This window comes from Urocampus carinirostris, chromosome 1 (assembly GCF_059441175.1).
Source record: "Urocampus carinirostris isolate Australia breed hairy pipefish chromosome 1, RoL_Ucar_1.0, whole genome shotgun sequence".
NCBI classification, from domain to species: Eukaryota; Metazoa; Chordata; class Actinopteri; order Syngnathiformes; family Syngnathidae; genus Urocampus; species Urocampus carinirostris.
In genome coordinates this window covers 64,400,581-64,425,322 of record NC_142349.1, presented here as the reverse complement: position 1 = coordinate 64,425,322, position 24,742 = coordinate 64,400,581, and the positions used below count along the sequence as shown (strand labels likewise).

The 24,742-nt window shown below is 39.5% G+C and overlaps 2 protein-coding genes across 2 annotated transcripts; both read left to right on the top strand.

Moving 5' to 3' along the window:
* The first annotated feature begins 2,100 nt into the window (after window positions 1-2,100).
* On the top strand, window positions 2,101-23,202 carry nmnat3 (nicotinamide nucleotide adenylyltransferase 3). Its single transcript, XM_088348395.1, has 6 exons — window positions 2,101-2,224; window positions 2,529-2,666; window positions 7,044-7,227; window positions 10,414-10,493; window positions 16,544-16,743; window positions 19,120-23,202. Exons 1-6 carry the CDS (start codon window positions 2,176-2,178, stop codon window positions 19,333-19,335), a joined length of 867 nt encoding a protein of 288 aa, XP_088204521.1. The 5' UTR covers window positions 2,101-2,175; the 3' UTR covers window positions 19,336-23,202.
* Window positions 10,993-14,883, top strand: LOC148376550 (uncharacterized). Its single transcript, XM_088348383.1, has 2 exons — window positions 10,993-11,681; window positions 12,481-14,883. The coding sequence occupies exons 1-2, from the start codon at window positions 11,241-11,243 to the stop codon at window positions 14,476-14,478; spliced, it is 2,439 nt and encodes an 812-aa protein (XP_088204509.1). The 5' UTR covers window positions 10,993-11,240; the 3' UTR covers window positions 14,479-14,883.
* Window positions 23,203-24,742: the final 1,540 nt, after the last annotated feature.

The window sequence follows — 24,742 nt, the reverse complement described above, 5'->3', positions numbered from 1 at the left end:
GATTATAGTTGTTCCTTAACCTCACCAGCATTTTCTTATTGATAACTGTTACCAAGGGAAACAAATGGGAGGATTTGCTGAATGACATGTTCTACTTTCCATCCATTATCTTATCCTCAGTAGGGTCCCGGGGGTGCTGGAGCCCATCCCAGTCATCCTCAGGCAGTGGGGAGGGGACACCCTGAACTGGCCAGTCACAGGGCACACAGACACATACAACTGATTCACTCATTCACACCTAGGGACAACTTGGACAGGCCAAATAACCTGACATGCATGTTTTTGGAACATAGGAAGAAACCAGAGTGCCCGGGGAGAACATGCAAACCCCACGCTGGATTTGATCCCTGAACCTCAGAGGTTGTCATGATTACTCATGACACTCACCTATGCCCACTCGTTTGGCGCCAGCTGCTGCTGGTTACCTGATTGGTTCCCCGTCCAATTTAAGCTCAGTCCTTTCACTGGTCTGTTGTCAGTCCGTCAGCGAACCTTTGTTTTCACAAGGCAAGCATTTTTGACTCTGACTCCCGTCGGTCCCGTTTTGTCACCCGTTTTCCACTCGTCCGTTCGTGAATTCCCCATTTGTCTCCTACTACGACCTGTTTTTTGAACCCGACCAGGTTTTGATCTCCCGTCCCGGCTAACGACCTGTTTTTCCATCTAAAATGCTACGAAATCCCGCTGCGGAAGATCCACTTCCGCCTTCGGAACACGATCCGAGCCCATGAGCGGCTTGGTTCCCACGTCCAGCGCGCACCGGATCGCTGGCGCTGCCTTTCCTCCATATTTGTCATGTCCTGCATGGTCGCCATGACACCCAGCTGGTCCCGCCCCTTGACACCGGCTGACACAGATTGACTTAATTGCGTGTGGGATTCTTAAGGGCTCGTTTTGGGACTGCCCATTGCGATACCATTGTTTTGTTTGACTCGAGGAAAAACCTGTTCATGCACGTTTGTTCTGAGTTACTGCCTTTCTTTTTGAAGACCTGTTCGTGCCCGTTTGTTCTGAGTGATTGCCTGTAAGCCTGTTTTTGTTTTGTCTTTGGTCCCTGCGTGTTGGACAACTTTTATTTTCTAAATTAAAGTAACAGATCGTACACGCAAATGAGTTCACACTTCCTGCCTCCTGGTCCATTCTTTGACAATATTTCAATAAACTTGCGAGTAACGTTACGCATCTGGGTCCTCCTTCTGTTCTGGTCATGAGAGAGATGACAATAAATTAAAGTTCAACAATACAACAAACAGAAATTGTAAAAAGGGCTAACGGGAAAAAGCCGTAGCTACCTCCTTAAAAGTCTAAACCTTTTTCAAAATAATGTATTTAGGAAACTGAATTACGATAACAAAAAAAATCGACTTATCATAGAATATATAGTTACTACGCCCCTAGGAAAACCCGAGTAGCCCAAAGCCCGGTTCTGAAAACACCCCATCAGTGATGGGTCATTGTGATTTTCTAGGAAATGTGATTTCCAACTGGCATGGTGTTTAGTGGCTGGCTGAGCGTATTTCAACCCCACTTCTGATAAGTACAACCTGGTTTTTAATAAATAATATAAGAGTAACATTATAGTAATACACTGTAACATGATTTTTGGGGGGTATTTTAAAATTTAATATAAAACTGGAAAGACCCTGGTGCTAAACCGTAATAATGTGTAGCTCCAAACTTCAAAAAGGTTGCAGAATGGATGCATTTTGTTTGCGCTTGTTAAATTAAAAAAAGGTCAAATGTTGTTGTTTATATCTAGATTAATCTGCATTCTATGTCTATTACTTGCTATTAATTATTTACTGAAGATCGTACCATGGACAGCGACAGCATAAATCTGTACACTAGATGTCGCCCTTCAACCGTTATATATTATTTTTAATGACCGGAACGGAAAATTCTTGCTATGTACATTTACGGAACCAAAACATTGGGACACATTTAAAAAATAACGTGTTACAGAATAAAACACCTTATCACCACATTTCTCTCGATACCTTTACGAAATAAATATGCCTTAATTTAGTTTTCGTGTTTTTTGTGGATTCGAAGAAAATAAATTACTTAATCGAATGATTACATACTTACGTCATACCTGCCTCAAATCCAAGATGGATGCCCCCATGGAAATGTTTGTTGTGACTGTTTCTTCATAATACATGTCCTCAAAACAAAATGAGGCTTTATACAAAAACCGTTTGGAAATGGAAAAAATACATTCAAGGTAGGATTAACTCTATTCAAGTGTGTGTCCATTGTTTGTCTTGTTGAGGTGCCTCTCATAAAAAATTCTCACCTTGTCTAACTCGATTCTGCAATGCAGCTTTTAGAAGCATGGCCATGTGTGCATCATGATATCACAGACATTAAAGATAAAAGCATTGTTGTTTGACATGGCAACAAAATACAATCGAGGAAGTGTCTTAATTTTATCCTCACTACTAAGCTGCAATCCGAGTCGTCTATTTCTCTATTGCTTATGATAAATGGTGCAGAGTGCGTGCAACGAGATTTCCATTCCTTTTCAGGTGATTTTGACGTCGTGAAAAGGACTTTAAGCAGCATGCGTGTGCCGCTCGTCTTGCTGGCCTGCGGATCCTTCAATCCGATCACCAACCAGCACATGAGGCTTTTTGAGCTTGCCAGAGACCACATGCACAGTACAGGTCAGAGCTCATCTGTGGAAGTTTATGCCTACCAAATTGTGTGTAATATATTAAAAGGATGTTCAAAACAGTGACAGCAACATCTGCAACCCTAAATGATCCCTTAAAACCAGGGTTGGGTAGGGTTACTTTAACTTGATTACTTTCAATTACTTTTGGATTACTCCAATACTAAATATGCTAATAAAAAACAAAAGAAACTATATATGAATAAAATTACTACAGGCTTGGGGAGTAACGGAATATATGGATCAGCAAAAATTATGTTGGCAAGCTTTTTGGATTTATTTTCATTTTGTTTCTGTCACATTTTATGTTAGTTTTGCCAGAGATCAAAGAGATCAAAGCCAGGAGAGAAAGCTTACCACGTGTTGTGAGTCATAATTGTATTCATATTTAGTTTATTTTGTCTTTTATTAGAATATCTGGTATTGGAGTAATCCAAAAGTAATTGAAAGTGATCAAGTTAAAGTAAACCTACCCAACCCTGCTTAAAACAAAGACGAACAGGCTCAGAAACATGTTCTTCCGTTGCGATTTGCAGAACCTCATCTTTCCCATAGCGATTATCTAAACAAGCTCACCACAATGCTGTTAAAATATGTTGCCTGTGTATATAAAACTACATTGATATTTTATTCTTTATTCTTACTTTCGCCCAATGTTGCTGCTGGATGTTATTGCACTATTTTCGGATGTGTTTACACCTTAGTCAAGTCAAGTTGATTTGTATAGGCCTTAATCCCAAGGAGTCTCAAAGGGCTGCACAGACCACAGATTATTGCAAACCAGACTATTAAGACACCATCCCCTGATCTAAAACCTACATGAGGGCAAGGATACTCAAAAACCTCAACATGAGGAAAATGAAGAAAGATTGAGATATAACGTGTCTCTCCTGCTTTTAGAAAGTCTTATCATCAAAATATAACCATTCTATTTATATTGATATTCAAATTGATGTCTGGAAACGAGGACTAGTCAGTCAAGGCCAGTTTACTTTGTAACTATTGCCTATCCGTCCTAATATTATTTTTTTAGCTTTTTTTACTACAGTTAATCCTGGATTGCCATATCTAATCTCATTGTGAACAGTGTACACTGCGTCGTAATCAATTACATTAACAACACTTCTATCCTTTTGTATCGTCGATTTATTGTTATGATAGACTAATACAGAGGAACACCCCCTTTCAATACAAAGCCCCAGAAAATGAAAACAAAAATGAAATCACATTAGGATGTCTGTGCACTACTATGTTTGCCTATTCTTTTCTTATACTCTTCTGTGTTGGTATATAAATCGTATTGGAGGTGGAGGAATTGATCAAATAATTAACAACTAATCAATCAAATGATCTCTCAGTAATTTAGTGTAATCCATTGTTTTTATGGGCTATGTTCCAGAAATGACCCATGGTAGGTAAAAAATGTGAAGGAAAAAAAACAATTATTTGTAAATGCTAAATGGTCTGCATTTATGTTGCGCTACCCGAGTCACTGAAGACCTAACAAAGCGCTTTACAATGCGCTTCACACTTACCTATTTACACAGACTTCAGCAAGAGAAAATCATTACAGGCCCAATCATCCATCCATCCGTTATCTGCACCGCTTATCCTCAGTAGGGTCACGGGGGTGTTGGAGCCCATCCCAGCCATCCTCGGGGACACCCTGAACTGGTTGCCAGCCAGTCGCAGGGCACACAGAGACAGACAACTCACTCGCTTATTCACACCTAGGGACAATTTGGACCGGCCAATTGGCCTGAAATGCATGTTTTTGGAATGTGGGAGAAAACTGGAGTGCCTAGGATAACCACGCAAGCATGGGGAGAACATGCAAACTCCACACTGGAGGTCTGATCTCATGACCTCAGAAATTTGCCGCACACGCGGTAACCACCGCGCCGCCATGCTTCCTGGCCCAATCATCTGTTTAACAAATATGATCACGGTATATTTATCACAGCTAACAGATCCCTTAACCACATGAGTCATTGGGATACCACTTCCTGTGGTGTGTCTTGGGTAAGTACAGCATGTTGGCACCCATCCCTCTTCAGGGGTTTTTTTTGGGGTAGGGGTTTGCTCCCCTACATGAAACACTACCAGTTTCTATGGATAGCAGTAGCAGGAGAATACTATACTGTACCTTTAAACATCTGTTTTGTATGTTTTTTTTTATTCTTTTTACAAATAACTACTCTCTAGCCAATCAGAATGCAGAAAACAATGCATAATAAAAATCCTTGAATTAGCAAGACTGTGAAAGGTGAGCCACGCTATAACTAGGGATTACTGCACATGCCTTTTGGATTAGAAACTCTCCAAATCCTTAGAATATCAAAGCCGAACCTCGGGTCGTATTTAGTAATTTTTGAAATAATTTTCAAGAAATCTATGATATTCGTCAGGCCACCTCTTAATTGAATTTATTTATTTACTTCATTTATTTTAGGTGTACAGTACATATAGTTTCCTGATTTGTTTATTCATTTATTAATTTATTGTCAACACAATTTCATTTATTTACTTATTTATATGTATTGAAGTTCTTTATCAATTTATGTATCTACTACAAATTATTACCCAAGCTATTGTAAAGAAATTGTAAAAAATGCCAAATTTATATTTAAGGAAAGTATGCCTTAATTGGGGGTTTATTAAAAGTGATTCTTTTGGAAGTCAACCGCTTCTGTCTTGTGCTAGTAATCAGGTTTTAACATTTCGGTATTTGTCATAATAGTAATAATAATAATAACGATAATCATTATTCATGTTATTTTAACACAAGGTTATCTTATCTTTATAAATAATTAATTATTTAACAGATTACTCAAATATCAACATAATTCTTTTATGTTATATGATGTAACAAGCACAACCTCATTTTAGAAGAGGAAACTCTGTCCAATATTGGATTTTTTGGTAAATATTTTAAAAGGGCAGGTAAATTTCACTAGATCAGTGGTCAGCAACCCAGAATTTTAAGAGAGCCACAATGGACCAAAAATAAATGTCAGTAGCCGCAAAAAGATAAAAGCCTTGTGAAAAAGCTATTTTTAAATTAAAAGAAAAGGCGATTAATACATACAAGTTCGCCATTAAATATGTAATACTTTTTATAAAGAAAACAATGACACAATAAATACAGATCCATTTCTCCAATTTTTTACAATTTGAAACATTTTTAAAAAATCTATTGAATAGCTATGGAAGCGTTAAAGAGCCACATGCGGCTTTAGAGCCGCAGGTTGCTGACCCCCACACTAGATGATATTGCATTACATGCCCGGAGTCAAGTCATTTTTATTTGTATGTCCCTTAATCACCAGATGTCTCAAAGGGCTCTATAGACTATTGGCTAATATTACACCATCCCCTGATTTAAAACCTACGTGTAGGCAAGGATAAACTCAAAACCTCAGGAAAATAAGAAACCTTAAGGAGAGGCCGCACAAAAGTTATTCCCTCGTCCAGGATGACTAGGCTGCAATGGACGTTGCAATAACAAATAATACACAGATATTGTCAACATAAAATATAGGTTATTCATATGCTATACAACAGTAGTGTGTTTTAAGCTTAAATTTAAACAGTTCCACTGAGGTTGCAGATCGAATTTCAGGGGGAAGAGCATTCCACAGCACTGGGGCCCGAATGGAGCACGCTCTCGAACCTACGGATTTCTTCTTGGCTCTTGGGATCACTAGTAGACTGTGGCAGGTGCTGCTATAACTCCATACCACAGGAATAATGTTGAAAGGCGATATCGTTGGAGAAATACCGATGAGGCACAGTTCTGTCATCATCATGTCCTTGGCTGCCGTTTCCAAAATCACTTTTGCTGTCCTGCCGATTTGGCTTTTTTAGCCCTAAAATCAACGCTTGACCAGCAGCCCTGTTTTTGTTAACAATCCCTACGCCACTTCGTAAGTGGGTTGGCCACCCACGGAGGTCCCATGGCCCTTTGAATTTCCCTTGGGACATCAATGGTGGCGTAGAAATTGGCCAGTAATGCAGAATAAGTCCCAAAATTTGGATTTCCTTGTGAGTGTAGGCATTATTGACCAAGCTTGTCTCCAGAAGAGAAAGCAAAATAGACAGAATAAGAGTAATAAACGGAAAAGTAGCTGACAAGACTTAATATTAAGTCACAACAACACGAAATATAGAGTTAGTCACTTTTAGACTTAACCATCTTGTCTGCCTTTAACATCAGTTTTTTTTTTTTTGAGTTATGACACATTTTGGGATTCAACCTCTTATGTGCACACCCTCAATTTAAAATAGTTTGCTAATTTTTACATATATTCCCTATTTTTGTGTCAGCTACCCGACCTAGAAAAAGTGAATTTATATCCTTTCCCTTTAGGCTTGTACCAAGTGGTGGGTGGCATCGTGTCTCCCGTGAGTGACAGCTATGGCAAGCAAGGCCTGGCACTGGCAAAGCACAGAATCGCAATGGCCAAGATGGCGCTTCAGAGCTCAAACTGGGTCAAAGTGGATGAATGGGAGAGCCTGCAGCCTGACTGGACTGAAACTGTGGTCACCATGAGGTAAATTCTAATGATCGTAAAAGTATTTTATGCACCGCCAAAGAATATTATCATTTATAAGGTGCACGGAACTACTAAGGCGCATGGAATTAAAACTTCCGTAAACTCCGGACTATAGAGCGCACCTGATTATAAGCCGAACCCACCACATTTTAAGAGGAAAACCGATTTTGTACATACACAAGCCGCACCTGTATATAGGCCGCATGCGCCCACATTTAAAAATGTAACACAAACACAAAATTAACCTAAACCCGACTTCAAGACCCGCGATTGAAACTAAATGTCCTTCATTAAAGTCCACAGTTCAAAAATCAGAGCCGGCAAAATGAACGGAGCAAACGTGGGCTGACAGGAAGTGGGGTAAAGGTGAGTGAGACCTGTTGTCGCGGCGGACAATAGTGGATATATATTTTTCCCACCCTTACTTTTGGAAATATAGACTTTTTTTCCTTGGATTAGTTTCAACGGGTACCCGGACTCTCCAGGTTTGCATCCTACCGGCTGTGGTATTTGGACTGTGTATTTTATATTCAGTTACAATCGCGGGACTCGAAGCCGGGTTTGGGCTGATTCTGTGATTGTGTTACATGTTCTAATGTGGGCGCATGCGGCTTATATACTGGTGCGGCTTGTGTACGTACAAAATCAGTTTTCCTCCTGAAATGTGGTGGGTGCGGCTTATAATCAGGTGCGCTCTATGGTCCGGAATTTACGGTAGTTTATTCTTGCCCCAAATGTCCCGGTGTAATAAATATCCCCTGCTAAATTTAGCCAATGTGTCGAATCCTTCCTCATTCAACCACTTCCATTTTTCCATTGTCCTTCCCCCCTTTCTCTACATTTCACGCAAATCCCCTTACGCCTTTAGCTCCTCCCCTTCACATTGTTTGTGATCCCTGTTTGCGCAACAAGGGTGCTGATCACAACATAAAGCGGACCGTTGTTTCCAGAATCTGAGCACCTCGCTTTATTTCACCAAGCATGCCTTGGAATAGAACCGCTTTTAAGAAGCTTAAGAAGGGAATTTTTTCGCCTGTCACGCATACCGATTCAGTTCCTCCTGATTAAGTGTCGGCATCGAAATAACACACAAGTTGTTGAATTTGCAAATACAAATACTGTTTTGTATTGGATTTAAAATTCGGGGCCGGAACAGAAAGCCGAAAATGTGAAATACTTGACTGAAAAGGAAAGCGCGAAAGTGAAAAGAAAGAAATTGATACAGAGATCCCTCGGTTTTTGCGATTAATGGGGACCAGAACCCCCCGCGAAAAGTGCAAATCCCTCAAAGTAGCGTCCCACCTTCATGAAAGCCCCCAAAGGGTTCAACTTAGCTAGAGATGATGTAATTATCGACTGTAACAAATTAACAATTATAGAGCTACAAATAACATTCATATACATAATTGCAGATGAATGGTTTCATTGGCATTAAACAGAAAGCAATTTAGAGAGCGTCTGGCTAGCTGCCAAAACTCTGTGATGATTAAAATTAAACTGTCCTTAATGTAGCGTTTTCCCACAAATTGTAGCTCCAGGTCATCTGTTTCATGGCTAATTGATCTGGCGTTGGCAAGCTACAGGGTTTGCAGCGGTGGCTTAGGATATTTCCTAGCCAAACTGTATTACGATACCAACTGTATGTAACATCCTACATGCCGACATTTCTTTGTGTAAATATTGTGTAAATTATAACTATAACCGTATCTTCCTTAGTTTTTATAACCTTATCTTCTCTGTTCCTTTATCTTCTCGGTTTCTTTTATCCTCACTGTGAATATGTGAAACTGGAGTGCCGTGCCCAATTTCGTTGTCACAATCTGTTAACCCATTCTGTAACAATTACAATAAAGGTATATCTATTCTAATCTAGCCTAGCCTGTTAGTAGTAGGCCGGACTAGCAGCACCGCTCTTGCCTTTTCGACGCCGCCCCAATCGCTTCTGGAATCCAATAATAATCCACAGAGCTCCTGTCCGTGATCACCATTTAATTGCGCTCCTTTGACTTTTCTCAGAGTCCTATTTAATTTATGTTTTTTTTTGTTTGTTTTTTTGATGTAGCGAGACGCTAAAAGCTAGCGGTTGCTATGCCTCCCAGTTTGTCTGATATACCAGCCTATCACAGTCACGCACCCAAACAGTTGCACCACAATAACTCAGGGAACCCTTCCTAATCTGTCCCCGCTGTCAGAACACAATGCTCGATACAATTATATCAATGACAAAGTACATTCAATTCAAAATCCGCGAAAGGATGAACCAGAAATAACCAAAGGGTGAAGTAGCGAGGGGTCTCTGCACTTATTTTACATTTACTTGCTGTAAAGGTACTACAAAAAATGAAAATATTCCCCATAAAACAAAAAAAACACAAATAAGTACTTTAAAAAAATCCAGTCAGACAACAAAGTGATTCAGAAGGAAAAAAACTGCGGATAATTCAAAGAATACAAGTCAGTTCGTTGGACTTTGGGTAAATTGACTGGTTATAATAAAAAAAATAAGCAGCTTGTAGCTGCTATAGTTCACAATTAACTCTCCCCATTTTTAAATACATATTTTAGGGGTATTTAGGCTTTCAATGGACAGGAAAATTAATAATGATAAGGAAATGAGAGAAGGAGGGATCTGAAGATGCAACATACGAGTAAAAATCGCATAAACGCAAAAGTTAAATTATAATAATCGTAATTCACCCTCTTGCCCTACATAGCTTAGCGCTAGCCAAGAGATTTCATGAAAGAACAGACTGAATATTACCCACAAAGTACGTGTTTTCGAGTTTAAACGTCTAAATTGTATCACGTGTTAGCTTATATACATTAGCCAAAGTCCAGTTAGCGGCTAATCAAAGCTTGAAAGCAGAGAGACAAACAAACTTACTGTATGAGAATATGGCAGAGCTCCCATTTTCTTTTTATCCTTCCATCTCTAGTGCAATGTAAAAATTAAACAGCCACGCCAATGACAGGCTCGCCCCTAGTGAAAGCCAGCTTTGCAGGGCTCGCCTCACTTTAGACCCGACATCATCACAATATACATCTTTCGGGAAGCGGTATTTTGTTTTTTGTTTTAGCTGAAACCGAAAATGCTCTTTTAGTCATTTTCGCCAGAAATATTTTCAGTGCCGAAAAATTCAGTGCCCACATTTACTGAAATAACTTCTTACTTTTATATTACAGGTACCATTACGGTCGTATACTTAACGAATACGAACAGAGGATACGAGAAGATTCAAGTGGGAACAGCAGTCACTCACAAAGTGAGTTTTGTCAACCTTTAAAAAAACTTTAATCAATTGTTTTTGCATAGCATGGTACAAAAAGGTTACCAGTTCCAGAGGTTGGAGCTACTGAGCTACACAAATACTCAATTTGAGATTAACACTTTGCACATGGTCCTCGGAAATCTGTTTCGCAAGCTTAGGGCCTGCTTTGGAGGATTTGTATCTAGCAATGTGTTATAACGCATTCATAAGCAAAAAATGAATGCTGCCAAAAGAGGGAGGGAGGATTCGTTTTCGTGTCCTTGGGCCACATTGATTTGTATTGGCAATCCACTAAGAGCTGACGCATGCTAGCGCAACATGGTTAGCGTTTTCTAGCTAAGGTCTTGTAGACATTGAACACAGTGTAATTAAGGGCTGACAAAACTAGTATTTTCTGCAGTTTATAATTTGTAAATGTAAATGTACTTAATTTATATAGCCCTATACAACAATCCTTTTGTTGTACCAAAGCGCTTTACAGTATACAGGGATGTGATTTTTCCGCTAATTCGCGGAATTCCGCTTTTTTTATCTCCAAAAATAAAATTTTAAAATTTCCGGTGTTTTAATTGGTAAAAAAAAACGATTTCGTCTCGACAGCATGCCATTTGAGTGTTTCCGTAACTGAAATGAAACGTACTTGCGATTGGTTGAAGTCTCGTGTTGACCAATAAACGCGCTTGTTATAGGAGTGTGCCATTGTTCATTTCTCACACGTTTTTGCCGGGTGTTTAAAGAAAGATGTCCGTGATCGAACGCAAAGATGCTCCGCGAGCTAAAGAAATTGATAAGATTGTAAAAAACAAGTTTCGATGGGACTGGTTGGAGAAGGAATTATCTACGAATGTTGGAAAGAAGACTGTGACGAATTTGTTCAATGACTTTATTCGGAAGATCGATCGTGCCGGGAAAGCACTTTGCATTTGGTGTCATGATACCATCGACTATGGTGGGAGAGGTTTCAAAGCTCTTGAAAGTCACGCAAAGAGCAAAAAACACGTGAAAGAACTCCAGTCAAGAACGACAAATTATTCCATCGCTGGAAGTTTCGGTGCCCAAACGAAAACTCCAAAACTTTACGGCCTCCATCCCTTATTGACATCACAATCGGAAGCGGTAATAAAGAGACGTGATCCACCCCAACAACCTGTACCAGTTGCTGATAGAGTCGTGAATTTTGAGGTAGGTGGTAAACTTTTCAAATTTATTTGACAGTTTTCCCATTTTTTTCGAAAATATTATAACGTAATAAAAATGGCCATAAATATTTAACAATTACAATAATAGATTTTCATGTGTACATTACACCAACACTTTACTGTAGGGCCTATACTTATTGTACTTTCATTTATCAAATACTTGGATACGCTGCTATTAAAGAAATAAATTATTACATTTAAAATATGATTTAGGAAATTTAAAAATATTATTAAGCCTAATAGTAATCAAAACTATTGTCAGTATTTATATTTTTTAAATTAAGTACTTGTATGATATTCTACCATTGATTTTCTTAATGGCCACGATATTATTATGGTACATAATTTACTTAATATTAATAACATGGTTAATCATTGACACAAACTCAAATGAATGCTGCATGTTTGCACTTTTTAGGTTTCAAGATGTTGAGTGTCTTGATGTATGCAGTTACAGAGATGATCTTAGTCGAATGCATGATTGTGTTTTTATCAGAGCTTGCTGCATGAGGTATTTTATGTTTTTGTTATCCATTATGTATTAAGAATGATTGATTAAATGATTTATTGCATGGTAAATATTATTTCCAATGGTTTGTAGCTAATTTTCAACATTTTTTTGTCACCATAATAAATACTCTGACATGTGAATGTGCATGAAAGTTTAGACTAAATCCTTTTTTATTTACTTTGGTCGCATGACATTTTGGATTATAATTCAAATAATTATTTAAATTATTTAATTGTTTACTGATTATTGTTAAATTTCTTTTATTCTTCAGGCAATGCTGTTGGGAGTGCTGGCCGAAAATTCTCTTCCGTTCACCATGGCCCCAAAGCTCATCACACTGTCAAAGGAACTGGCAAGGGATCCAAAAGCTCTGAATGGACTGTCCATGGATAGAACCAGTGCATCCTACAAAACAAAGTATGGCCTTGCCCATACTATGCTTGATGAGACTTTAACAAACTTAAGATCCTCCCACTTTTCAATGAACATTGATGAGTCCACCAGCAACAATCTACACCGTGTCCTGTGTGTTCTCGTCAGCTATTTCTCCCCGTCGACAAAGTCTGTTGTGGTGGAACATTTAGCATCTTTGAGTGTTGTTAAAGTTGACGGCAAATCTCTCTTTGATGAACTCTCAGCCCTCATGACCAAGAACAATATTCCCTGGAGCAATTTGGTGTCTGTGTTGATGGACTCATGTGCAGTGATGCGGGGTTCCAAATCTGGAGTTGAGACGCGTTTGCGAGAGGGACCAGCACCACATCTCCTTGACATAGATGGGGATACCTGCCACCACATCCACAACGCCTCTAAGCATTTTTGCAAGCCATTTGAGTACAAGATTGAAGGACTCCATAATGATCTCTTCAACGATTTCAAGTGGTCAACCGATCTGAAGGAAGCTCTTCAAGAAATTTGCTTTCTGACAGGCATCACCTTCACCATGCCAGAGAGATTTGTCAGCCATCGATGGCTTTCAAACTATAATGTTTCAATGTCCACCTTACGCCTCATGGATGTCTTTACCATCTTCTACTATGCATTTCTTGGCAGAGGAGATAAAGAACTCTATCTTCCCACCATCATGGCCATCTACCACAAGAAGGATCTTTCAAGAGAAGTCAAAGCCAAACTCAAAGACATACAATCAGCTTTAGGCCAAAAGAACATGACTGAGGAAGGAAGGAAGAGGAAGCAGAGGATCTATGAGAAGATATTCTTCACAAGATTGGATACGCTTCTCACCCTCAACCTGTACACAGCAGTTCTGCCCTTGCTGAAGAACTATGTGATCACCTTTGAGACGAAAACGCCAATGATCCACAAGCTGAACGACAAGCAAGTGTCCTTCTTCAAGAAGTTCTTGTCCTGTTTCCTAAAGCCAGAGTCCCTTCAAGGCTGTAAACTGACAGAAATTGAACTGAACAACAAAGCCAACCAACTCCGAGAAAATGATATTTTCTATGGTGGTGTCACCAGCAAACTGATGGATTCTTCTAACAAGTCGTCAGTTGTGTTCAAGTTCAAAGCCAAAGCCAAGGCAGCATATCTGGCATGTGGTCTGTACCTTCAGAAAAAGTTGCCCATGAACAGCAAGCTTCTGAGAGCAGCCTCTGCCATTGACCCACTTGCCAGAGGACACAGCTCAACTTTAAACCAACTGAAGAAGCTGTCGTCGTTGGTCACCAATGTCCTTGATGAGTCAGAGCTGGGGAACTATGATCTCGAGGTGAGAGAATACCAGTTGGACAGTGAGTTGCCAACACCTTTGGACTCAGAGGGGAAGGCAATTGCACTGGATCGTTGGTGGGCCCAAGTCTTTGCTGTTGGAAGATACCCAACCCTGGCCAAGATGGTGAAGGCTCTCATGAGTTGCTTCCATGGGCCGCAAGTAGAGGGGGCTTTTAGTGTCATGGGTGATGTCCTGAACCCCAAAGCATGCAGAATGGACATAGCCACATACAGTTCTATCCAGACTGTAAAATATGCCCTAAGAGCAAGAAATACCACCTCTGTCAGCCATTTTGGAAGGAAAGACATTCTGATGGATCCTGTGCAGTCCATACTGTGCCTAAATCTGAGGACATCCTCCAAAAGGTACAGGGAGGAGAAGGATGCAGAAGCAGCTATGTTGTCTGCAAAACGAACAGAACTTGCTGTGAAACAGGACACCCAAATGAGCAAGGCTGCCTCAAGAAGAACCATCAAAGCTGCACAGAAGCAGGCTAGAAAGACCCATTCCAAAGCAATGAAGTCTAGGAGGAAGTAGTGTTTGGGTCATGTGAATGGATTTAGCTGTGTCCCGACGGATCACCACCTTATCGTGGTGGGGCACTTTGCGCGTCTCCATGACCCCCAGAGCTATGTCGGCGGGAGTCTCGTACTCCTGGTAGGGTTACCCAAGCCGAACAGGTCGAAGGGTAGAGTCCAGACTAAGAGTGATCCCAAAAGCTGGTGGCGGCACGCTTTGAGGCGGTTTCCTACAGACCTGGATCCCGTTAGCCGCCTGCAGTTGTAGAAAGATGCCGGTCGTCTAGGGTCTCCCTTGCCACTGGAACCATCTTCTTTACAATTAAGATAGTGGCGTTGGGGAAATGTTTTTTAATGTGACTGATTTTGAGTTGACTTAAACTGTAATTTTATATGGGATAGTTCAATATACATTGAAAATTTATGCTGTTGTCTTGTCTATTTCTTTGTCATCTGAGTGCATTGAAAGTACTTAAAAAAACCCATGAGCTCCGGGGGGGGGCTTCGCCCCACTTTTCCCCCCACCAGGGCACTGCCCTGGTCCTACCTGGTTTCCCCCCCCCCCCCCCCAGCTAGCAATCACACCCCCCCCCCCCCCCCCCCGCTAATTTTCAGATAATTTCACTTTGGTCAAATCACATCCCTGAGTATATAATAACAAGATAAGCAATAAATAAAAACAAAAAACGAAAAATGAAAAACGATAAAGACAAAAAAACTTACAGGACTAAATTAGATAAAAATAATAAAAGTGCCCTCGTACTATTGGGTATCAAAAGCCATCCGGAAGAAGTGGCTTTCTAGCATGGATGTATTTGGTATATTAGTTGACAAAATGATGAAATAAGATCTCTTTATTTCAAAATATATGATACATTTTTTGTGACACCATACAAAATACGCTGGCCCCCGCTCGCATCACTATTTGATGGGGGATAATGGATCGCGCCTTCATGTTGTTCATTTAGGCGCAAAGAAGGGGGGACTAAGCCTCCACACATGACACAAATTTGTTTTGTCGGCCCCTGCTCTCAGCAGTAGTGTGCTGAGGATTGTGTATCGTGGCCCTAACAGTGCAGTTCCTTTATTAATGTCCACAGCCCAAATTTTAAAAAAACAAACGCTTTATTGGCCCCTGGTCTCAGCAATAGTCGACCGTGAATGATGGATCGCGGCCTAAACGGTGCTGTTCATTTTACACCGGTCACAATGGCATGCTTCAGTGGCCCAAATCCAAAAGAAAAGCGCTTTAATGACCCTTGGTCTCAGCCGTAATCGACTGGGGATCATGTATCGCAGCCCTAACGGTGCAGTTCCTTTGTTATTGGCCACAATGGCACGCTTCAGCAGCCCAAATCCAAAAGAAAAGAGCTTTGTTGGCCCCTGGTCTCAGCAGTAGTCGACCGTAAATGATGGATCAGGGCCAAAACAGTGCTGCTCATTTTGGACTGGCCACAATGGCACGCTTCAGTAGCTCAAATCCAAAAGAAAAGCGCTTTAATTACCCCTTGGTCTCAGCCGTAATCGACTGGGGATCATGTATCACAGCCCTAACAGTGCAGTTCCTTTGTTAATGGCCACAATGGCACGCATCAGTGGCTCGAACCCATACAAAAAGCACGCTACCATCCCCTGCTGTCAGCAATAATTGACCTGGAATATTGGATCACAACCACAACCATGCATTTTATTTTTAGGTGGGCCAGAAAGTGCCTTGTGTTGGTCCCCACTCACAGCTACATGGAATTGGGGATAACGGAATCGCGACTGCACAAGTGCAGTTCATTTCAGGCCGGAATAGCGACAAAAAAGCTGCCAGGCCCAACAGAAGTGCGTTCTGGCTGGCCCGTCTCGCAACAATATGCAATTGAGAATAATGGATCGGAACCGTTTGAGTGCAGTTCCCTCTTTAGTGGAAAAACAAAGTTGCCAAGCCTGACAAAAATGTGCTCTGGCGACAGCCACTCGCATCAATTTGCAATCGGGAATAATGGATGGCGCAATATTTTTCAACGTGCGATGCACTGAAGCCGCAAAGTACGAAGTAGCGAGGGATTACAGTAATACATTCTTTCCCCCTTCAGGTATTCTTCCTCAGCTCAAGCTTCTGTGCGGAGCAGACTTCCTAGAAACCTTCAAGGTCCCTGGCCTTTGGCGGGACGACGACATGGAGGAAGTGGTCGGGCGCTTCGGTTTGGTGTGTGTCAGTCGAGGAGGGTTGCAGCCCGAGAAGATAGTTCACGAATCCGACATGCTTTGGCGACACAGACAAAACATTTTCCAGGTCAGTTAGTCTGAACTAGAAATTATGGAAGTAGGCTCCAAAATTGGTATCCATCGGTCTTCCATAATGTGTCTTCGTCGAATGAACACACAGCTCCGTCCTAAGTTACAGAGACCTCTAGTGGTGAATTCTTATTCCCTATCAACTTAATAAATCATTGAGGGACTATTTAGATAAGCCACAAAACCGAATTTCGGAAATAAGTTTTTTACCACATGTCAGCAAACAGGGTGTTACCAGGGAACAGAAAATAAATTCTGTATGTGGTGGTGAGAGCAGTCTGGCAAAAAAAGACAAACAAAAGAAGGAAAAGATGAAAATACAAAAGGAAAAGAGATATAAAAAGAAACAAATATTAAAGCAAGAAAAAAATAAGTAAAAAGTTAGGGGGAAAAGAATACAAGAAAAGGGAAAAAAGCATGCAGGAAAATATGATAAAAAGAAGAAAAATCATGAAAGAAGAATTGAAAAGCTAGGGGGAAATGAAAAAAACAAAAAAAAGGGAAAAATAGATTAAAAAATGCAGAAAATAGCTGGATACAAGACCCTTTGTTCAGTGCATTTCTAATAAAAATGTAATATTCTGCACAAAATAAATAGGTTTCTGAAAAATGTATTATTGTACTCAATTATAATAATTTATTTTTTCACTCTGCCATGGATTTATACTATACTATTTTACTTTAAACTAAGCAAACTTTAAACTGGAATCCCTGCAGACAACGAAATGTCTGTTAAAAATATTCACTTTACAGTGCAACAACAAATAAACTCCAAAATACAAAAATAAACCTTTTCAAAAATGCTAATTGTGAAACACTGAAAAACACTGGAAGCAGTGCTGTGCAAACCCATTTTGGGAGTAATAATAGTTGTGCTAATCCCAAATTTAAAGGTTAGGTGCGTAGTTTGAGTTCTCCTAAAAATTTTGAAAGTTTAAAATTTTCCTCCATTAAGGATGTGCTAACAATGCCCAACTGAGTCCAAAGAGCCCCTTATGCTTTATTTTCCGGTGTTCCTATCTGCTCTTATTTTACTTTTATCAGGCCTGTTTGGGTCGGAACAACCCCCCAACAAGATTAAAAAAGAAGAGTTCATTCAAGCGTGTCTAAGAAATAAACGCAAAACTTACTCTGCTGACCTCTTCTAAGTTTTGAGGAAATTATGAAAAGGAAATCTTAGTGACTCAACTAGACCCAGTAGAAATATCACACTTATACTCAGGGTTGGGTAAGGTTACTTTAACTGGATTACTTTCAATTACTTTTGGATTACTCCAATACCAAATATGCTTTTAAAAGACAAAAGAAACTAAATATGAATAAAATGACTAAATTTTGTGCAGGCTTGAGGAGTAACAGAATACATGGAACGGCAAAAATGATGTTGGCAAGCTGTTTGGATTTATTTTCATTTTGTTTCTGTCGCATTTTATGTTAGTTTTGCCAGAGATCAAAGAGATCAAAGCCAGGAGAGAAAGCTTACCACGTGTTGTGAGTCATCATTTTATTCATATTTAGTTTCTTTTGTCTTTTATTAGCATATTTGGTATTGGAGTAAATCAAAAGTAATTGAAAGTAATCAAGTTAAAGTAACCCTACCCAACCCTGGTGCCGAATGACTGACCGCACTATAATAGGAGCTCTAGTGCCATCAGTGAGTCATAATTTTATTCATATTTAGTTTCTTTTGTCTTTTATTAGCATATTTGGCATTGGAGTACCGTATTTTCCGCACTATAAGGCGCACATAAAATCTGATTTTTTTTTAAAAAGCTGACTTTGCGCCTTATAATCCGGTGCGCCTTATATATGGATCAATATTGAATTACAAGGTCTCGCAACAGCTGCTGCTCAATTCCCGTGTTCTACTGCGTGACTGATCGCCTTGAGTTTAAACTCTGCGTTGTAAGCGTGTCCTTTAATAGGAGCCATTTCAGGGTCCTTATACAAAAGCACAGATAAAAGAGAATCGTTGTTTAATATTTCCCAGTATGCACAGCACACTTCTTCTACGCAAAAAATGGAGTCGGTGGCTGCTTACCGTAAGTTGCGAGACCTTGTAATTCAATATTGATCCATATATAAAGCGCACCGGATTATAAGGCGCATAGTCAGCTTTTTTTTAAAAAATCAGATTTTATGTGCGCCTTATAGTGCGGAAAATACGGTACCTGATCTTAAACCAGCATGCACTTATAGCGCGTTATAATGGGGTGCGCCTTATGTATGGAAAAAGTTTAAAAATATATCATTCATTGAAGGTGCGCCTTATAACACGGTGCGCCTTATAGTGCAGAAAATACGGTAATCCAAAAGTAATTGAAAGTAATCCAGTTAAAGTAACCCAACCCTGCTTGTACTTAAACCCATCCAGGTGAAAGAATGGGTGAGGAACGAGATCAGCGCCACAGAGATCCGGCGAGCCCTCAGAAGAGGACAGAGTGTCAAATACCTGATCCCGGACTCTGTTATAGAATACATCGAGCGGCACAACCTATACACGGAGAGCAGCGAGAGAAGAAATGAGGGCACAGCTTTGAGGCCGCTCGCCAAACTATCGCAGCAGCCCCTGGAGAGTCTGGACGACTGACACGGATCAATGATTCTCTGGAACGGCTTCGGGGATTCATCTGCACAAGCTCAGAATGAAAAGTGACACTGCTATGACACTGTGCTTGCTACGACTATTGAAGATGGCACTAGAGCTCCTATTATAGTGCGGTCGGGACCAGGGTTGGGTAGGGTTACTTTAACTTGATTACTTTCAATTACTTTTGGATTACTCCAATACCAAATATGCTCATAAAAGACAAAAGAAACTAAATATGAATCAAATTATGACTCACGGCACATGGTAAGCTTTCTCTCCTGGCTTTGATCTCCGGCAAAACTAACATAAAATGTGACAGAAACAAAATGAAAATAAATCCAAACAGCTTGCCAACATCATTTTTGCCGTTCCATGTATTCCGTTACTCCCCAAGCCTGCACAAAATTTAGTCATTTTATTCATTTTTAGTTTCTTTTGTCTTTTATTAGCATATTTAGTATTGGAGTAATCCAAAAGTAATTGGAAAGTAATCAAGTTAAAGTAACCCTACCCAACCCTGGCTGTTAAAAACAATAGCAGTGCAATATGACTAACCAGAATATCTCAGGTTTTAGTATATTTTTTTATTGTTACATGCCAAAGAAGTTACCATTAGTGGCAGTAGATTCTCAGAAAACGAACAAAACCCAGCATTCATAATAGGCACTCTGAAGGCTGTGCGATTGGTTAAATAGTAAAGAGGTGTGTTCAAAAAATAGCAGTGTCTGCTGTTGACTGTACGAACTCAAAACTGTTTTGTATTTTAAAATACATCTTAATACCGTAAATTCCGGACTATGGAGCGCACCTGATTATAAGCCGCACCCACCACATTTTAAGAGGAAAACCGATTTTGTACATACACAAGCCGCACCTGTATATAAGCCGCATGCGCCCACATTTAAACATGTAACACAAACACAAAATTAACCCAAACCCGGCTTCAAGTCCCGTGATTGAAACTAAATGTCCTTCGTTAAAGTCCACCGTCCAAAAATCACAACCGGCAAACTGAACGGAAAATGATACCGGTACTTAAGGTTTGATGCAGACCTGTAATCCAAGGAAAAAAGTGTATATTTCCAAAGGTAAGGGTGGGAAAAATTCATCAGATGAACACATTTACTCACGCAAATCCTATTTCTTTAACCAACTTTTTACCCCCTCTTCTTTCCTTGTCTGTCCCTCACCTTTAGCGGTCCCCACTTAAACTCGGCACCCTGCGTTTGTTCCGCCCCTCATTTTTCGTTCATCCGTGCAAAACAGATCAGAATAAGTGTCTAAAATAAACACAAATAAATACATTACAGAAATATACAGTTGCAAACACATATTATACATGGGTTACACATATTTACAAAGAAAGACGGTACACCGAGAGAATTTTCAAAGCTTTAGTAATAATAATATAGCTTTGACAGGGCAGTTAATGGTAGCAACACTCGAGCGCCGCTGGCGGCCGTTAGGAAAATTACATAAATTGGCCGCATCACTGAATAAGCCGCAGGGTTGAAAGTTAGGGAAAAAAGTAGCGGCTTATAGTCCGGAATTTACGGTATTTAGATAGATAGATAGATACTTTGTTCATCCCCGAAGGGAAATTCACATTTAGTTGTATGACCATAGTTTTTTTTTGACTGCTTCACATCTCTGTGGGATAGAGTTAACCAACTTGTGGTACCTTTCAGTTGTTATTTTAATCCATGATTGCTTAACAACATTCCACAGTTCATTTACATTTCATGGTTTTGCTTCACAAAGAGCATTTTTGATATCACCCCACAAGTTCTGGATTTGATTCAGATTCCGGGATTGGGCTGGCCCATCCATAATATTAATTTTATTGGTTTGGAACCAAGACTTTGCTTGTCTACTGGTGTGTTCGGGGTCATTGTCTAGTTGAAACACCCATTTCAAAGCCATATCCTCTTCAAGTATCTGAAATGATCCATGATCCCTCATATACGATAATTGGGCCCAACACCAGAGGAGAAACAGGCCCATGATACTTGCACCACCATGCTTCACTGTCGTCAATGTGTACTGAGGTTTCAATTCAGAGTTTGAGAGTCGTCTCACTCATCGTCTGTGGCCCCAGGACCCAAAAAGGACAATTTTACTTTCATCGGTCCACAAAATATTCCTCTGTTTTTCTCTAGGCCAGTTGAACAGTAACCTCTTTTGCACATTTTTTTTTCTAAACAGAGGTACTTTGGGTGGGGTTCTTTAAAATAAATTTGCTTTACACAGACCTCTTCTAACTGTCACAGGACTTACAGGTAACTGCAGACTATGTTATATCATCCTGGAGCTGATCATTGGCTGATCTATTGCCATTCTGGTTATTCTTTGGTCCATTTTGATAGTTGTATTCCATTGTCTTCCATGTGTCTCTGGATTTTCTATCCATTTTTAGGCTTTGGCTAAATAGCCAACAGTTTTTTGCACCTCTGGAGACGTTTTTCTCTCTCCAATTAACTTCTCGATCAAAAAACGCCGTTCTTCGGAACAGTCTCTTGAAGGACCCATTTTCCTCAAATGCATGTTCAACCTGTGCTGGTTTTGTCATACTTAAAGAGGCGCTACCTTATTCACACATGATTCACACCAGTTTGTTTGTTTTTCTTCCCCAAAATTGATGAACTCAGAGATTGGTTGCAACACTGCTATTTTTTTAACACAAAGAATGACAATAAAAGTAAATTCTTCTTCTATTCTATTTGCCCAATAGCATAGGCTTCAGAGCATGCCTATTATAAATGCTAGGTCTTGTTTTTTTTCTAAGAATCTACTGCACCTACCGATAACTTGTCTGGCATATATCAATAAATAAAAAATACTAAAACCTTAGATATTCTAGTTACTCACATTGCACTGTTATTATTTTGAACAGCACTGTATGTAGGCCCAACAACCAGCAGGATGTCAGTGTTCAGCATTGACATGCTTGAAATACAGCTAGGCAATATGTAGGGCTGCAACTAAAGACTACCTTCATAATCGATAAAATCGGTTATTTTTTCGATTCATCGATGAATCAGATCTATTGAAGATATTTTTAATTTCCTCCCTTTTATTTAAATATTGAAGTTTTGGACAGATAGAAAAAAAACTAATGTATTATATAAAACAATAAAAACCATCCGTGTTTTTTCCAATTAACAAGAAACGAAAATGCATACAAATATATGTTAGACACCTGCAAATATGTACCAGCTTATCCCAAGATCATAACATTTTTGGATTTATCGTACAGAACAAAAACAATAGAGGAATACATTTAATTTTATTTGTAGCAAATTGTTTTATCCATAAAAACGGATCATAACTGTAAAGCCACTACTCTATTTTTTGTCAAATCTCTGCATATGATAATCATGCAGAATATTAAAATAATATATAATATGCCCCTTTTGTAGAGTTAAACATATCATTATTACCATTTTTCCTTTATTTTATTTACTGATTATCAGATTTTTTTCTCTGTATCTTTCATGCACTTTTTGTTCCCTCGATATAAAGATTTTTTTAAAAATGCAAGATATATATATTTTTTTATATATATATATAAAAACGGTCTTGGCTCCCTCTGCCTAACTAAAGTGGTACTACAACTCTCAGTGTCACAACTGAATTGTGTACACTCCTATCTGCATTGATTTAACGTACTTAGTGGATCATAAGTCATGTAATACAATGAATCGGTGATCTAACTAGTACGCTTTTAATCGGTTTTATCGATTAGTTGTTACAGCCCTAGGGAAATGCCTTAAAGAACTTAAAGGGACAATATGTGTTATTTTGCGCCTCCTACAGGTGTAAAAAACTTTTGATTAATAAGCTAAAATAAATGAACTATTAAATATCCGTGCATTTTATTAATTAAAAGAAAAAAAAGTCCCGAAATGTATTTTGTTTTTACATAACATGAGTGTCACCTAGAGGGTGCTGACATGATTGTCCACCATCTTGCTGCTAAGAGTACCCTCAAAACCAAAAACCTTAAAAAAAAGGCTGGTCAGAAATATAGGAAGAAAAATTGTGCTGTTTGGTCACTTTGATTCTTCATAAATTGCATTCTTCCTTGTGCGTTGTAGCACTCGTTTTTGTTTTGACTACACAAATGATATCAAGTGATGTGCCCTAAAACATTATCTCTGTGGCCTATTCTTTTCTATTCAGGTGATTATATCTTGGACTTTGACCATATATTTTCTAATGCAGCCAGTATTGCTTTGATGGCAAATTTGGCTTTAGTAGTTAGTATCACCTTCAAAATATTATTATCTATTTATTTTCAGGGTGTGGGGCCAATTATTCTAGCAGAAATGATCACAGATCAGAAATACTCAGCTCTTAATGGAAAAAAAACAAAAGCATCCCTGAATAAGTTAATACTAAATACGGTAATTTAGCTACTATTTCCAGTTCTTATGACCTTTAGCTGATATACACTAGCATTAGCGGCTAGCAGCTATGTCCACAATTCTAGCATTGGGAATTGAAAGGTTGACAGGACCAAGTTTTATTAAAGGAAAGAAGAAGGACTGCGCCCACGATCCGGTGTTTGCTAGGTGCGGGAAGCCGGTCGCTCTGAACGCGGAAGAGGATCTTCGGGGACGGAAAAACAGGTCGATAGCTGAGACAGGAGAGCAAAAACTTGGTCAGGGTCAGAAACGGGTCGTAAGCTGGGAGGGGAGAGGAGACGTCGTTGGGAATCGAAAACGGGTCGTAGCTGGAGACAGACGGGAGCAAAAACTGGACATGTGGGAGTCAGGGTCAAAAAGGCTTGCATAGTATTCACTGAGGTTCCTAGACGGACTGACAAAAGGCAACAGACAGGAGTGGGTTTAAATAGGGACAGGCAGCCAATCAGAGTCCGAGGCAGTTGGCGCCAAAGGAACGGCCACAGGTGATTCACATCAGTAATCATGACAAAGGTCAGTAAAACTGCCATTAGTTGCTCCATTGTTTACACCATTCATTCATTCGAAAGTGATGCTAACGGTCAAAGCTAGCCACTAAAGTGATCGTATCTGCTAATGTGGGAAGCGGCTGTGTTACGATAACTATGGGCTAAGTCAAGTGTGGGCAACTCTGTCCTTTTGTTTACTAAGTATATTTTTGTGACTTTGCCACTAACCACTAATAGCAGAGTATTTGAATCCATGCCTAATATTTAACCACACATTTTCTTTCATTTGCTTTCGAAGATTGCTCTATTTATATCAAATGATAAAGGACCTAAATTTTCCTATTAGTTCCTAAGTCTCTGATCATTTATTATGCCTGAATTCAAGAGAAGCCTTGCTACATTGACGAATAGCATCACGTTGATAGCTAGCTTCGTTTAGTGGTTAGCATCTGTTTTGAAATGAATGTTAAATAAATTAGCAACTCATTCCAG